The sequence below is a fragment of the Tupaia chinensis genome, unplaced genomic scaffold (genome assembly GCF_000334495.1).
Source record: "Tupaia chinensis unplaced genomic scaffold, TupChi_1.0 Scaffold000544_1, whole genome shotgun sequence".
NCBI lineage: Eukaryota > Metazoa > Chordata > Mammalia > Scandentia > Tupaiidae > Tupaia > Tupaia belangeri.
This window is the reverse complement of record NW_006160056.1, coordinates 1,566,904-1,584,727: the sequence shown is the minus strand read 5'-3', so window position 1 is coordinate 1,584,727 and position 17,824 is coordinate 1,566,904. Positions and strand designations below refer to the sequence as shown.

General features: G+C 36.9%; 1 protein-coding gene across 1 annotated transcript in view; it reads left to right on the top strand.

Annotated features, from left to right (window-relative positions):
* PON3 (paraoxonase 3) overlaps window positions 1-17,193 on the top strand; it is a 33,273-nt gene extending 16,080 nt beyond the window's left edge. The window contains 6 exon segments of the mRNA XM_006157494.3: window positions 921-1,088; window positions 6,790-6,916; window positions 11,715-11,915; window positions 13,638-13,716; window positions 13,978-14,106; window positions 15,986-17,193. Of these exon segments, the coding sequence (XP_006157556.1) occupies window positions 921-1,088; window positions 6,790-6,916; window positions 11,715-11,915; window positions 13,638-13,716; window positions 13,978-14,106; window positions 15,986-16,144 (863 nt within the window). The 3' untranslated portion in view covers window positions 16,145-17,193.
* Window positions 17,194-17,824: the final 631 nt, after the last annotated feature.

The following is a 17,824-nucleotide window of genomic DNA, read 5'->3' as shown; positions in this document are numbered from 1 at the left end:
CCTATAGCAAAAACCTCTCAAAAAAAAAAAAAAAAGTGTAGGGAGAGGAGATAGAACAAGAAGAGAGAGTAGGAAAGAAAGAATTGAAATTGACCATAAAAGGAAGTCAGGGTATAGGAGAAGCTATAAAGTTGTTGATATTGAGACATATCAGAGTGATGGGAGAGGGACAAGTGGAGGAAGTAGACTATTTTGTAATTGGCATGGAAGAATCAATCCCAAGGTATGACAATGAACAAAAGTCCAATGCATTCAGGGCACCTATTATTGGTTGATAAACACCTAATTCTACCAGTAAAAAGGGCCACTGTCAAAGTTATTTAAATGAACATTTTTGCAGTATCTGGAGAAAAGAATTTATGTCAGAATTTTCAGACACTCCTACAGAAGCAAAAGGTCAGAAGTAGTCACATATGCAAAATAGGTATTGTGTTAATTGTTGGATGATTCTACTATTTGCTACTAGATCATATAAATGGTGTCAGGGTGGGAGTAATCACATTAAACCATACGTCTCTTCTCTCTTCTTTGGGGATGGTAAGTTATAAAATATCAGAACTAGAAAGAATTTTATCAGTCAAACATTTTAACCTCATTTTATAGATGAGGAACATGAGGCATAAGCAGGCCAGTGTACCCACACAGAGAAGCACATCTACTCTTTTGCATTATGGTTTTTGACGTCTCTGTAAATTAAAAATTCTTTCTTATCTTGAATATGATTGCCCCCATATTCATAGTCAATGCTTAGTACCTTCCCAGATTAGATAATGGCAACAGCTGCCAGTGAAAAATTCTAGAAATCTAAATGACATTTAGAACTTTGAATATTTTTGTTTGGTTTTGAGATTTTTTTCTTCCTTATAACAAACATTGTTTTGATATGTATATGCGTGCATATTTATTCTTTATTTTTAAAGGGATTAAAATTTTTTTTTGAATGCCAAATTTTGCACCAGATAAACCAGGAAAAATCTTCCTGATGGATATGAATGAGCAAAACCCAAAGGCTCAACCACTACAAATCAGTGATGGATTTGACAAAGAATTATTTAATCCACATGGGATTAGTACTTTCATCGACAAAGGTAACATCTGAGTAAGGGGAAATAAAGGAAATAGAAACCATTAATATCCAACTACCCAACTATGTTGAGTACCTAACATACGTTAAATGAATAGGGAGGATGCTATTTGTTTATTACAGTGTATATTCATAAAATTATAGGTGGATATAAATTTATATATTTTTTAAAAATTTACTATAGGATGTTTATACTTGCCAGAGAGAAACAGGCATAGTGTGAGTGGGAAAAACATCTTCCGTGGGGAATGGTTATGCTACAATATTTTCTTCTCCATTTCTCCCTCCTTTTGGATTTTGGGTATGTATGTACATGCATCTGGTTCTTTTTGGAGAGGTTTTTGGTATAGGGCACATGCGCTCACTGGAAAGACAGAGAGACAGAAAGCAAGAAATCACCCCCCAGGGGGATGGCCACGTCACAATCCCTTCTCCTCCATTGTCCTCTAGGGATCTTGGGCACACATGCACACGCGCCTGGCATGAGTTTAAGCCACCGGGTCCAGAACTCAAACCACAGTCGACTACATGGGAGTCCAGGCACATAGCCATTACACCAACTGCTGGTCCCAACATCTGGAATGTTTTTCAAGCCATGTGGGATTGAGCCACCTTAACCACTGGCTGGCCCTAAAAACATTTTTAAACTTTTCTTTAAAGAAAGAATGCTAGGGAAGATTAGCCAGCATGGTGGTTGAGGCTGAATTCCACATAGCCATGTTTTTTGAGTAACAGATCTGGTGGCTTGAGAAATATACCAGGTGCCTTCTCCATCTCTCCCACCTCTGTCTTTTTTGGGTAGGCAAATTAAAAATAAAATAAAATAAAATAAGATAAAATAAAATTTCAGGAATCAAGATTGCTACTTTTGGCTTTATGTGTTCTCTTCTTTCTTCCATAAAATTTTCTTATTTAACTATCACAACCTGTTTGAATACTGTTCTCAGAAATCTAATGTACAAACTAATTGTCCTTTAAAAATAATTGTGTGATATTAAAACATAATATAAGGGAAAAATAGATAAATTAGATTTATTAAAATGAAAAACTTTAATAACACTATCAAGAAAGTGAAAAAATAACCTAAAGAATGATAGATACTATTTGTAAACCATGTACCAGGTGAGAAGCCTGTATCTAGAATATGTAAATAATTCTTATAACTCAACAAAAAAAGACAAAGAACCCAGTTTAAAAAATGGACATATGAGCTGAATAGACATTTTTTCTAAGAAGGTTATAAATGGTCACTAAGTACATGACAAGACATTCAACATACTTAGTCATTAGGGGAATGCAAATCAAAACCAGAATGAGATATCACTTCACATCTACTCAGATGATGATAATGAAAAGCACAATAACAAATGTTGGCAAGGATGTGGAAAAACTGGAATCATTATACTTTGCTGGTGGGTTCTAAGATGTTACAGTCACTGGGGAAAATGATTTAGTAGTCCTCAAAATATTAAACATAGTTACTAAATGATACAACAGCTCCACTCCTTGGATGTATACCCAAAAGAACTTGTGCATGAATTTCCCTAACAGTATTACTCCTAACCTATAAGATGGAAAGAACCCAAATGCCCATCATCTGATGAATACATAAACAGAATGGTACATATTTATACAGTGGAATATTATTTGACAATAAGAAGGGATGAACTTCTGATGCATGCTACAACATGGATGGACTTTGTTAATGCTATACTAAGTGAAAGAATTAATTCACCAAAGGGCGCATGTTGTATGATTCCATTTATATGCAGTGTTCTCAATAGGCAAATTCATAGAGACAGAACGTAGATTAATAGTAGGAACTGGGGAAGTGGGGAATTGGTAGTAGTAGTAGAAATGTATGTAAGTTTTTAAGGGGGGTGATGACAATGCTCTGAAACCAGATAGTGACTATGATGCACAGCTCTGAATGTATTAAACCTACTGAATTAATTCTCTTTGCTTTGCATTTCACATATTTTTATTGCAAATCAATCATTTATATTATGTGAATTTAGGGTATACAAAATGATGATATGATTTATGAACACAATATTAGATAATTAAATCAAGCTAATTAACATGTTCATCACCTCACATACTTATCATTTGATGGTGAGATCATTTGAAATTTACTCTCTGAGCAGTTTTTATATGTACAATACTTTATTATTAATTATATTTACTATGCTATGCAATAAAACTAAAAAATAATTTAAAAACAGATCCCTACAATATATTCTTAGCTAATATATTGTATCCTCTGACCATTGTCTTCCCATTCCCTCCACTCTCCAGCTTCTATAATCACCATTCTACTCTTTTCTTCTATTAGTGCACCTAGCATGTTTTTCAAGTCACCAGGCCTGATATTTGAACTGCAGTTGGTCATGTGAGATCCAACTTTCTTAACCTGTAGGCTACAGAGCCAATCCAGCATTTTAACAGTTTTAATTTAGGGACCTACAGATGATGTGATAGTTACATGGCTAGACTCCCAAATAGTCGATCACAGTTCAAGTCCCAGACCTGGCAGCTTGGAACTTGTGCTGGGTGCACGTGCATGTGTGTGTGTGCCCAAAATCCTGAGAGGAGAATGGAGGAGAAAGGATTGTAGTGTGGCCACCATCCCTAGAGGGTGATTTCTCACTTTCTGTCTCTCTCTGGCCCTCTGAGAGCACACTCACCCTATAGAAAAATCTCTCTCAAAAAAAAAAAAATTTGAATGTAATGATAAATGTGAATTAAATCTAAAAAAGCCATTGTAAAAACATAACGTAGTTATTAATACATGTATATGCTTTGCAAACAATTCCTATTATTATTTTTGACTTGCTCATTGTTTATAATTCCAAACTAGTTTAATTTTTAAGTATTTGTGAGTCCATAGGACATATAGAAAAATAAGAACAGTGAAACTTTCTAATAGTAATGACATGAAAAGAAGGCCAAATTAAAATGTGGAAATGTAGAATTTTTAAAGAATTGTTTTAATTATTATAAATACAAAGTGAAGTTACAATGCATTAAATAGAATTTTGTTGAAAGTGATTTTAATGAATAAAAAAATAATTAACAATTATTTCTATACACTTATCCAACAGATCTTTGTTCAATTCCTTTGGTCTATACCAACATAGATTTGTTCATTTTTAAATAAATGGGATACTTTTCAAAATGTTTGAAGAGTGTTCTATTAAGTAGGTTAAATATTCCTCTGAAATCACACATACAGGTTTTTATTTGCTTAGCTAGCTTTGCTTTAAAAGATAATTGTACCTATCAATTTTGCATTGCTTTACAGTTTACAAAGTATTTTCATATATAATAGTTTCTTATTTATCAAATAAAGCTCTAGGCCTAACCTTGACAATTCCCCATTCCCCAATACATTCAGTAAACTCATTATAATGTTTTGTCCAATTTAACCCTCAAATACTTCTCCAGTGTCTCTGCCTTTCCCCAGCCTTCTTTCCCTGTCCCAGTCTGAGCCCCCAACATATCTCCCCTGAATTGTGAATTGGCCCACCCAACTTATTTCTCCTTATGCTGACTCATTGCTTGTTCCTAGAAAAAGAGTTACTTTTTACATCAATCTGATGATGTCACTCCCTTAAAATTCTTCATATTCTTCCTGTTACTCTGAGCATAAACCCTAAATCTCATGAATGGCTTAGGTTCCTGGTACTTCCTCTACACATTCTGGCATCTTTCTGCTCTTTCCAGCTTTGTGGACACCACTCTCCCCCAGAGTGGATCAGCCAAACTAGATTTATTTTAGTTTTATAAAGTGCCTCATGCCCCAGGGTCTTTGCATCTGCTGTTTCCTCTGCTTGTAATATTTTCCCACTACTTTCAGTTTCAGTATTCAGGCCTTAGCTTGAATACTGCCTTTTCAGGATAGCCTCCCCCCTTGTTCTAGGATAAGTACTTTGTTACATTTTTTTCAGTGTAATTCTTTCAGCTATCATCAAAAGTATAACTATTTTTTTTTAAAGATTCTTGCTCACCAGAAAGACAGAGAGAGACAGATAGAAAGCGAGAAATCACCCCCCAAGGGGGATGGCCACACCGCAATCCCTTCTCCATTTTCCTCTAGGGATCTTGGGCACACACGCACACGTACCTGGCATAAGTTTAAGCCACTAGGTCCGGGACTCGAACTGTGGTCAGCTACATGAGAGTTCAGCGACATAGCCATTATGCTAACTGCTGGTCCCCAAATTATAACTTCTTTTTTTTAATGTTAAAAGATACCAAACACCTTTACCTGTCCTGCTATTGCTCTATAACAAGCTCCTTCTCCTCTTAAGATCCAAGCTTTCTTGTCACTCTTCAAGTAAGTGACATTCTATGAAGAAGACATCTCCTTACTCCATCATTTGTGGGTTTCAGTTTACTATTTTTTCCCCTCCTTGCTTCTGATTTTCTTCTATAAAATATAATAACCATAAAAACATATGTGACTTGTTCGTTGCTGGATTCCCAAAATGTAGAGTAATATCTGATGTATAGCAGATAGTCCATGAACATGTATTAAATGAGTAAATGAAAGTACCCTGTGGGATAGGCAGAGCAGATATTAATACTCAATTTCATAGAGAAAATGGAGCTTAGAGAAATGCAATGAAGTGTGACTTCACCTCTGTCATTAGTAAACGGCCAATCCCGAACTGAAAATCAGGCGATCTGTCTTCTAATTCTTTATCTAATCCTAGAGTGCAATTTGGGCACAAGTCTCTAAATAATTCAAAAGCCACAGCTTTTTTTTTGCCTTACACTATACTATAATTAAGAGGCTTCATTGGAGGAGGTGTAATAAATGATCAGATTAACCTGAAACTATTTCATTGTATGGTAGTATTTGAGATGGAGTTATTTGGGGTGAGGGTGGATGGGTTTTGTTTGTCTCTCTTTCTTTTTCTTTCCTTCTTTTATTTATTTATTATTTATTTATTTATTTTGTGTGTTAGAATCAACTTACAGATTAACTTTCAAGCCTGTAACTTCAGGCTTCCAGATGTTAGGTATATTATGATTGACAGCTTATTTATTAGCCACCTCTCTTAATAATATATCCAATTCATAAGGCCACAGATTACACATAGTAATAGAGATGGAGAGACCAGAAGATGGCATAATGGTTATGTTGCTGGACTCCCATGTGGATGACCACAGTTCAAGTCCCAGACCCAGTAGCTTAAAATTCACACAAGGTTTTACATGCATGCCCAAAATCTCAAGAGGAGAATGAAGGAGAAAGGATTGTGACTTGGCCATTTCCCCCGGGGGATGATTTCTCACTTTCTGTCTCTCTGGTGAGCCCACATGCCCTATAGCAAAAATCTCTCTAAAAAAAAAAAAAAGAAAGAAAAAAAGAAAAGAAAAGAAGAGAAGAGAAGAGAAAATAAAAGCAACGGAGATGGCATGAAGAGATAGAGAACAAAAAATGTTCTCACCCAGCATATCTTATGTGGAAGGAGGGGTCTTAGCGGTAAAATTGTTGATGAGCCATTGTCTTCTTAGCCTCAATTTGCTCAATAAACGGGGATTCTTACCTTGTCTGACTTATGTATAAGGTGGGCCATGAGGACCAAATGCAAGATGGATGAAGAAACCCTTGGAAGTGACCAAGTTTTAAAATAAGTCTGATAATGTTTGCAGTAGAAGTAAACTTTTCGGAAATGATGCCTTTCTCCATTTAGACCATACTGTGTATCTTTATGTTGTGAATCATCCCCACATGAAGTCCACTGTGGAGATATTTAAATTTGAAGAACAACAGCGTTCCCTCATACACCTGAAAACTATAAAACATGAACTTCTCAAAAGGTATGGAATTAAAGTATTACATACTGTGTTTCTTCTGCTCCTCTGCTATGTGCTTTCTTTGGTTAAGCAGGCTTTCTTAAACTTTTGTCTTCTAACCTTTCTTTTTTTCTAAAGCTTTCCCAAAATTCTCATGCTGACATTGCCCAGCACCTCACTAGATATTGCTGTGTTCAGTATCGAATATCCCACTTTTTTTCCAACTTTTTGAAAGCATTTTAATCCTATAAAGGTGCTTGTTAGATTCCCAGATCTAATTCCATTCTCTTTACTACAGCAACCCTATACCTACTATCAGGTTTTCTTTAAACACCTACATCTTTTCTAGTTGTCCTGGTAGGTTGTATTCTGTGAGCCTCACCTACTGGGTGTTTTAACCCACCTCCAAATGGGCTGATTCTTTGTTCAATCAGAGGTTTAAAACAGAATTTGGGGGGAAAACCCCCCAAAAACATAGGCACTTACAAAAATTATATTTATTAAGTATCAGCTATATTCCAGGTACTATGCCAAAATACTTAATTCTCTAAACAGCCTTTAGTAATAGTCATCTATAATAAATAAACTGGGTCTTAGAGAAATTTTGGACTAAGTAACTTGCCCAAGTCACACAATTGCTAAGTGGTAGAACCAGGGTGTAAACTTAGATCCATCTGAATTCTCAATTGTGAGGATGAATATTTTATTGTATCTAGAAAAATAAGCTTTATGGTGGGTAGGTTACCTGATTCAAAGCTATAGTAAACAATGATAAATTTGTCTTTTATAAAATGGGATCAACAATAAAAAAAAAATTACTTCCAAAACAGTAGTGATCTACTGTTCTAAGGGGTAAGAGGATAAGAAAAGAAAAGGAAGGAGTTTTGTCTCCTTTCCTATGCTCTTTTTCTCAACATCATGTATAATTTTTTTCCCGTGGATTTGGAAGCAATAAAAGTGGAGAGAAGATGTAAGAGAAGTTGAAGTTATTGAACTCCCATAATGCATTGTACTAGGTTCTGTGGTTATAGTGGAGACTTGGACTCCCTCCCAGGGCATTGCTGGGAAAACATGGAAAAGCCAATTAATCTGTGTCTTGATTTCCTCAGCAAAATAAGGATTTGCTCATTGACCTGATTTACCCGTCTATTGGATAGTGAGGATCAGTCATTGGCGTGTGATCTCACAGAAAGAGTTCCTCAGAAAGCACAGTCTGAGAGAAAAACTAATTTGCCACTGCTATATTAGGGTATACAGTCCTTTGAAGAAGAAGTGAGAGACCAGCCTGAGGCAGGAAAAGAGAAGCGGCATGGGTTGATCCCTAAAAAAGATAGGTTGAAATCCCAACACTTAATACCTCAGAATGTGACTTTATTTGGAAATAATGTTAAAGACCTAAGTAGTTAAGATGAAGTCATAATGGAGTAGAGTGTGCCCTTAATCTAATTTGGCTGTGACCCTATAAGGAAAACAGATACAGAAGAAGACCATGGGAGCTGGATACTAACATCAGAATGATGTGTCTACAATTTGGTGATTGAATGCCTGGGACTGCCAGAAAAGGCAAGAGCCTCCCATAGAATCTTCTCAGGGCATGTGTCTCTGCTAATGCTTTAATTTTGGATATCTATCTTCCAGAACTGTGAGACAATAATTTTCTGTTGTTTTAAGCCACCCAGTTTGTGGTACTTTGTTACAACAGCACTAGAAAACGCCTAAAAGGGGGAAGCCATAGCAAATGCACTATCAAGCACTCACTGCTAAGTACAAATGACTGCTTGAAATCATGAGATTACCCTTCCGTAAACTGCGTAAGTGTCATTTGAGGACAAAGGCCCCCAAGATATCTTAACTCTCTTATATTCCTGGTTGTGAATATGAGCAAGTGTAGTCTGGTGGCATGTTATACATTGATATCAACATGAAAGTCTGGACTTGGAAGGCATGAGGTAAGCCACTATTAGATTGCATATGTAGGAAGTATACCAGACCTTATGCAGAACGCACTGAAGTAGAGGCAGCTAGAGCAAGTTATAGTCAGGTGACAAGGATCTGAAGAGGAGCTGAAGTGATGTCCTGATATACGCATTGAATAAGCAATTACAAGATTAGAACCAAGTGCTATGGAAGCCAATTGTGAGGGAGTTAAACTTAATCTGTGGTGTCAGGAAAAATATTCTTTGGAGAAAGGAATACTTAAGCTGAGATAGGAAGGTTGAGCAACCCCAGTGAACTTGGGGAAGCCATAATATGTCATAACCTCAAATATTTCCTGATTCATCTAAATTTTTCTTTCCTAAACTTTAAAGATATTTAATCCTTTTATAACTTTTTTGAGTCTTTTTTTAAAATATGAAAATAAATGACTTTATTATGTTTTACTGGTTACTGGAGTAAGGCTTGCTCCATTAAAAAAAATTTAATAATGGGACCAGCAGGTGACATGGTGCTTAAGGCACTGGACTCCCACATGGATGACCATGGTTCAAGTCCTAGACCTGGTGACTTGAAACTCAGGTTGGGTTTATGTGATACATGCCCAAAATTTCAAGAGGAGAATAGAAGAGAAGGGATTGGGGTTTAGCCAGCCATCTCTCCTCCCCCCAGGGGGATCGATTTCTCATTTCCCTCTCTCTGTCTCTCTCTAGTGAGTTCACATGACCTATAGGAAAAACCTAAAAATAAATGTTTAATGATATTAGAGAACATAAAAAAAATTATCGTCCATAGTCTCATCTACTTAGAGACAATGTAAAGGTCAATACATAACATAAAGGGGAAATCTTAACATCTTAATGGCTCAAAATGACAAAATATTGTTTTCATTTCATGTTATTTTCTCACTCATTTTCAAAGGAGGTTATTTAGGGACTCATTTTCACATTGTCCTCATTTAGGGCCCCAGGATCACCTTACTCTGTTACCAGAAAAGTTATTCATTATTATGGAAACATGTAAGAAACTTGGTGGCTCAAGCACTGGCTTTTTATTATTATTTATTTAATTTTATTTGTTATTAATTTGCTATTGGGTGTACACACTCATCAATGAGAAACAGATAAAGAAAGAAAGGAAGAAAGCAAGTCTCTAGGTCCAGGACTTGATCCACGGTCCACTGTGTGGGAGTCCAGTGCCTTAACCACCATGCCACCTGCTGGCCTCTAAGCACTGACTTTTAAAGTCTTCTATCTGGAAACCACACACATTACATCATTTCATTGGCCAAAGATGGAGTTGCCTAATTTCTAAAGGAGGAGAACCGTAAGTATTAGTAATCTACACTATAATTGCCACAGATAACTCTTATTAGTATTTACAAGTAAATAGATTTTTAAGTTTAAGCTTTATTTATGTATTTCTTTTAACTCTCTTTTGTGAAAGCAAAGAGTGGAAAAAATAATAAATGACTTTAAAAAACATCAGGAACAATACAAATTGTGTACTTTCTGAGAAACTCTTTAATTCATACTAGTTTCTATAACCTCAAATATTTCCTGATTCATCTAAATTTTTCTTTCCTAAACTTTAAAGATATTTAATCCTTTTATAACTTTTTTGAGTCTTTTTTTAAAATATGAAAATAAATGACTTTATTATGTTTTACTGGTTACTGGAGTAAGGCTTGCTCCATTAAAAAAAATTTAATAATGGGACCAGCAGGTGACATGGTGCTTAAGGCACTGGACTCCCACATGGATGACCATGGTTCAAGTCCTAGACCTGGTGACTTGAAACTCAGGTTGGGTTTATGTGATACATGCCCAAAATTTCAAGAGGAGAATAGAAGAGAAGGGATTGGGGTTTAGCCAGCCATCTCTCCTCCCCCCAGGGGGATCGATTTCTCATTTCCCTCTCTCTGTCTCTCTCTAGTGAGTTCACATGACCTATAGGAAAAACCTAAAAATAAATGTTTAATGATATTAGAGAACATAAAAAAAATTATCGTCCATAGTCTCATCTACTTAGAGACAATGTAAAGGTCAATACATAACATAAAGGGGAAATCTTAACATCTTAATGGCTCAAAATGACAAAATATTGTTTTCATTTCATGTTATTTTCTCACTCATTTTCAAAGGAGGTTATTTAGGGACTCATTTTCACATTGTCCTCATTTAGGGCCCCAGGATCACCTTACTCTGTTACCAGAAAAGTTATTCATTATTATGGAAACATGTAAGAAACTTGGTGGCTCAAGCACTGGCTTTTTATTATTATTTATTTAATTTTATTTGTTATTAATTTGCTATTGGGTGTACACACTCATCAATGAGAAACAGATAAAGAAAGAAAGGAAGAAAGCAAGTCTCTAGGTCCAGGACTTGATCCACGGTCCACTGTGTGGGAGTCCAGTGCCTTAACCACCATGCCACCTGCTGGCCTCTAAGCACTGACTTTTAAAGTCTTCTATCTGGAAACCACACACATTACATCATTTCATTGGCCAAAGATGGAGTTGCCTAATTTCTAAAGGAGGAGAACCGTAAGTATTAGTAATCTACACTATAATTGCCACAGATAACTCTTATTAGTATTTACAAGTAAATAGATTTTTAAGTTTAAGCTTTATTTATGTATTTCTTTTAACTCTCTTTTGTGAAAGCAAAGAGTGGAAAAAATAATAAATGACTTTAAAAAACATCAGGAACAATACAAATTGTGTACTTTCTGAGAAACTCTTTAATTCATACTAGTTTCTGTATGCTTTTTCAAACTGATGAACATATTGGTCTCTGTAGAGATTAGTGATTTTGACAATGATGAGGACATTTAAATACCCTGTGGGTCTGTCTCTCTCTCTCACTTTCTGCCCCAACATTAGTGTGAATGACATTGTGGTTCTTGGACCAGAACAGTTCTATGCCACCAGAGACCACTATTTTACCAACTTCTTCTTGTCACTCCTTGAGATGCTCTTGGATCTTCGTTGGAGTTATGTTCTTTTCTACAGCCCAAGAGAGGTCAAAGTGGCTGTTACTGGATTTATTTCTGCCAACGGGATCACCATCTCCTTAGACAAGAAGTGAGTTTTTTCATATTTTTTCTACCCTTTTCCCCTTGACACTTTGGTGGGCTTCTTCCCTCAAGAGATGGTTCTTCCTTGGGTTTAAATAGTCAACATACATATGAAAAATGCAAGTGTGGCCAGGATTCACACTGAATGTGCGATATTAACCAAACTATGTACCTATTTTTGTGTGCTTCAAGTTCCCCCACCCCCAGTAAAGGGAAAGATTTGGAATCAAAGATACAAGGTCTTGTTCCACATTTTTACATGAGTCTAGAAACATACATTCCTAACTAGAAAGAGGAGGAGTGTGCAATACTCTGTCCTTTATAAGACTTGAAGGTATTTAGCCACTTATACTAAGTTTATCCAAAAGGTCTTACTAAAGAAGGAGGTCTTAGATTGAGTATTATCATTGTAATAGGCTGGGGTCAGCAGGTGATGTGCAGGTTAAGGCAGCTGGCTCCCACAAGACCAACTGTGTGGTTTGAGTACTGAACCTGGTGGGTTGAAAAAAGAATGTTGGGTAAGTGTGTGTGTATGTGTGTGTGTGTTTGTGCATTTACTCGCACACAAATCCCCAAGAGGAGAAGGGATTGCAGTGCAGCTGTCCCCCCTGGGGGGGTTGATTTCTCACTTTACCTCTCTTTCTCTCTGTTTCTCTAGTAAGCACGTATGCCTATAGCAAACTAAAATAAATAAACAAATAGCATGAGATTTTATGAAGAAACACTTTGTAAGAATTTAAAAATGGAGAGTTTTTTAAAATGAAAAGTACAGTGAATATTAACATGGAAATTAGGAATTATAAACAAAGATTAGCTGTTTTCCACAGGGAAAACAAGTGTTCTTCCTTTTAAAAAGTGATTGTGATTGAGCTTCTTGGTCAACTGATACTTTGGTTCAAACACTAGTTTTTGGAAGTACAGACTCTTGGCTATTTAAGAGATCTGTTTACCTTCATTCAGTAAAAAGAAAAATAGACAAATCAGTTTCATTACTTCATAGTTATATCTTATATTCAAAGCCTATTTAAAGCACTTCAGGGACCAGAAGGTGGCATGGTGGTTACAGTGCTGGGCTCTCACATGGCTGACTCTGGTTCAAGTCCTAGACCTAGTGGCTTGAAAATCATAGCAGGCGTATGCACCCAAGATTCCAGGAAAAGAATGGAGGAGAAGGGATTGTAGTGTGGTCATCTCCCCAAGGGATAATTTCTTACTTTCCCTCTCACTGTCTCTCTCTGGTAAGCACACATGTCCTATGGGGGGAAAAAGAAAACAACTTTAGAAATATTAAAAGTACCACTCCATTATCTTCTCTTACAGTGGTTAAGAAAGGCATTGGTTCTGAGGCCAGCAGATGGTGTAGTGGTTACATTGCTGGACTCCCTCATGGCCAACCATGGTTCAAGTCCCAGACCCAGTAGCTTGAAAATCATGCCAGGCGTGTGTGCACGGGTGCCCAAGATCCCAGGAGGAAAAGGGATTGAAGTGTGGTCATCCTCCACTTGGGGGAAGATTTCTTACTTTCCCTCTCACTGTCTTGTCTCTCTCTCTCTCTTCAGTGAGCTCACATACATTATGGCAAAAACCTCAAAAAGAAAAAAAAAAAAGAAAAAGAAAGTAAAAGAAAGAAAGGCATTGAGTCTTTGGACTAGTGTGAATGTTTATAACAAAATAACAGAGTCATCTCTCATTACTACTTGCTTAAACATAAATGTGCTTTACTTCAAAGGTATGTCTATGTAGCTGATGTAGCAGCTAAGAACATTCATATAATGGAAAAACATAACTGGGACTTAACTCCACTGAAGGTAAAAGCACCTTGGTTACCCACACAACTGGTCTTTGACATTATTCCCATGCTCAGCTCAGGATTGTACTCCCAGAATGAAGGAAACATGACTATTTTAGAACAATGCTGTTCAGATCGTGCTTCCACTTCTAAAATATACTAGCAAAGTCCTCCAAATATACCAATTTCGGGGGCCAGCAGAAACTGAAGGGGTGTTGTACAAGGGAAGGTAGGGACAAAAATAGAGACAGGGTCTTCACTATCTTCTCTTTGTTGGAAGGTAATATATCTGGGCACCTTTGTGGATAACTTGACTGTCGATCCTGACTCGGGAGATATTTTGGCAGGATGCCATCCTAATGCTATGAAGTTGCTGATGTACAACCCTGAGGATCCTCCAGGATCAGAAGTAAGCTCCTGTATTTCTCTGAGTTCTCAGACAAAGTTGCAAGAATGAACACTGTTTTAGTGATTTGGGAAGAGTAAAGAAACATTCTTTTTTAAAGAATTATTTACTTAATTTTATATATTATTATTTTTAAAATTTGCTATAGGGCACATGTGCGCACAGAGAGAGATGGACTGGGAAAATGCGAAAGCCAGCCACCAGAACTCAAACTGGGAGTCCTTAAACCACCACGCCACCTGCTGGCCCCTAAAGGATCATATTTGATGTTCCAGAACTGAGCAAATTCTGCATATGAAAAGAGTAGAGATTTTTGGCGAGGTAGTAAAAGATCCTTGTCTCAGATATGTGCCCACAGATGTGATAGATAAAACTTTCCTACAGATCAGCCTTGTAGTGCAGCCATTAGGCTCTGGACCTATGGAACCAGGTCCTACATGGTCAACTGCAATTCAAATCCCAGACTCAGCATCTTGAAAAAAACACCGGTGTGTGCACGTGCATGCGGTGGGATAGAGAAAAAAAGGACTGTGTTATGACCCTGTCCCATTGTGGAGTACTCTCTCTGGCAATTGCACATGCCCTCTAGCAAAAACAAACAAACAAACAAACAAAAAATACTCTTTCCTACGAAAGCCCAACCATGCAATGTCTGCTTTAAGGAAATTAAAAACATAGGATGATAGGAAAAGTATTTGGGATCCTTTGCTATATCTCTATTTTCAGGTTTAATCATGATTATTTTTAGATATGACTTATTTTCTCACAATTACTGACCTTTACTTTTAGTTGAATTTCATGTTTTCTATGTGGTCCAAATTGAGTATTTTTGTGTAACAAACCTGAGAAAAGGTTGTAGGATCTTCCCTGGAAAGAAAGTAAACTAGGAGCCAGCAGGTGGCATGGTGGTTAACATGCTGGATTCCCAACGTGGCTGACTATGGTCCAAGTTCCAGTCCTGATAGGTTGAAAATTATGCCGAGTGTATGTGCATGCATGCCCATAATCCTGAGAGGAAAATGAAGGAGAAGGGATTGTGGTGTGGCCCTCCCCTCTGGGGGGGATTTCTCAATTTCCCTCTCTCAGTCTCAGTCAAGCACACTTGCACTATAACAAAAAACATAAAAACAACAACAACAACACTAAAATAAACCTAGTAAGCTAAACTGTCATAATAAGAGATGCTGATATAGACTCATGAAATTATGACTGTTTTCCTTTAATTCCCATCGTGTTCTGTTTAACCTTCATCTAGCCCATTTGGAACCCTGAATGCTTAACCTTTACTGATTAGCACAGCTAAGTGTGTTAATTCTGAGATGAAACACAGTACTAGGCAATGAGGTATCCAGTAGAATTCCAGAGTAGTATTAATTCATTATGCTTCCTAGCCACTTTATAGTAAAGATGCTCCAGCTCTGATGACCGCCATCCTACCAGCTACAAAGCTGGGTTCACTGGCTAGCTGGGTGTGTCTCCTTACCATTTTGTCCTATTTTTCCCACTCCATGCCATAGGCTTAGTCCAAGACAAAATCCTCCCTACAGCAAGAGAACCACTACCACTTCTCAAGAAATAGATGAAAGTATTCACTGGGTTTTATCTCCTTCTATACAGAAAGACTGAACTGTCAAAATTGTTAAGCCATTTATTGAGATATATGGCTAATGTCAGATAACCAATTCACTTTGGTGCATAGATACCCTTAGGACATTAATACTTTCATCATCATCAGAAGAAGAAAACATATTGAAGAGATACAGGTTTTTAACTTACTTATTTCTGAACAAAATAAATTAGTCCTGGGATAGTTGGGAAAGAAGCCACTGATAGGTGGGTGTTTGTTCCTACACTATACTAATGAAAGATCTTCTCTTTATAGGTACTTCGCATCCATAATGCCTTGTCTGAGAAGCCCAGGGTGAGCACCGTGTATGCCAATAACGGCTCTGTGCTTCAGGGAAGCACTGTGGCTTCTGTGTACCACGGGAAAATTCTCATAGGCACCATATTTCACAAAACTCTGTACTGTGAACTCTAGACCAGATATTCTCCCCAATCTACCTGTTTCATAAAAGAAAACATATAACTGTAGGATAAGTAGAACTGTAAGTAAATAACAAACACCAGCTAAAGTGTATAGAGCTTTTCTTATGTAAAAATAAAGGAGCAGAGAGAGGTTTTATGTGATATCTACCACACTGCAAGTCAAGTTAGTAGGATCCCAATGAGAAGTCAAATTTCTCAACTCTTTGTATAATACTCCCAATATTCTTTTTTTTTTCCCCAATATTCTTTTTATAGTAAGCTGCACCATTGAGGTTATTAGCTCACCTAGAGTTCCTTAGTAACTCTGAGCAAAATTGTCTTCTACAACTGTGATGGGATGTTCTCTGTCTCCTGTGGAAGCTAATGTTCTAATATTTCCAATGCCCATTCTCTTCCCCCAGTTATGCTGGGCACAAACTGCTAATCAAGTGTAACAGCCTGCAGCTAGAAGGGAGAATTGGCACCATGAGCCTGTCCAAGGCAACTTGTATTCTCTCAGAGTATAGACACACAGGAAGTCAAGTTCTGAAAAATATGACAGACTTGGCCTGTCCATTTCTAATAGGTTGTTCTTGGTACCAATACCTATAGCTGAAGTATTACTTATCGACAAGAGAAACTAGAAGATCCAGCTTCAGCTTAGTGCCCCTGCTCTTGCCCAGGTGGAATTCTTGCTCTCAGTCTTCAGCTATTTATATCTCTCACCCTGGATGTTAACTTTTGGGGAGAGGCCCTAGGAAGATGGCACAAGCTAGGACTCCTCCTAAAATAAACCATTTACCCATCATTGCCGAAAGATAGGAGCCTGGATTGCCCCATGTTCATCCTCTCTTTGTCCTGTCATTGTCCTTTGATAATTTGTTTCTTCCCTTCTAATGCATGTACAGGTTGACCAACAGAGTTTTTACATAGACAGTAATCCAAATCACTTTCCCCCAAATATAAGCACTGCCAATGTTTATGTGATTATCCTGAACCTCTTCCCCACTTTTCTTGGGAAGGAAAAGAATTGCCCTAACAATAAATGCTCCATTTTGATGATTCGTTCTCCTCTTTTTTCCTAGTCTTTCTGCCTAATTGTCGGAGACATAGTTTGGGGATACTAGGGTGATGGTTGGGGGACAGCTGAGCTCTTCAGGAGTTACAAAGAACCTATGTGATATCAGCCTCCAAATATTTTCAGCCATTTGTAGAATTTTAGATTTAAGATGATTTGTTTTTTTTTTTAATCTTTGAATGTTTAAATGCTAATTTTGTGATCTCAGGATAATTCTCATTCTACATTCATTTGATATATTTCAATATCATATAGCAGAAACCACTCTATCTGGTTTAAGGAAAAGGAGATCAAATGCAGAGAACAAGATGTTCACAAAATCCTTGAGAGTTTCCCTTAATTTTGGAAATAAGACAAGATTTCTCAATTTTACTATGACTGTTTAATACAAGAATAGAAGTCCTGGCCAGTATGGTAATAGAAGAAACATAAATAAGTGTAAATATTATAAAGGAAGAAACAGAACTATCCTTGTTTGTAAATGGCATAATCATACTTGGAGATAAAAAAATCAAACCAAGAGATATTACATTAAAACATTCAAAACTATTGCCAAATATAAGCTAAACTACCCTGGTAATAACAATTGTAAATTTTAATCAAAGATAAGGTATC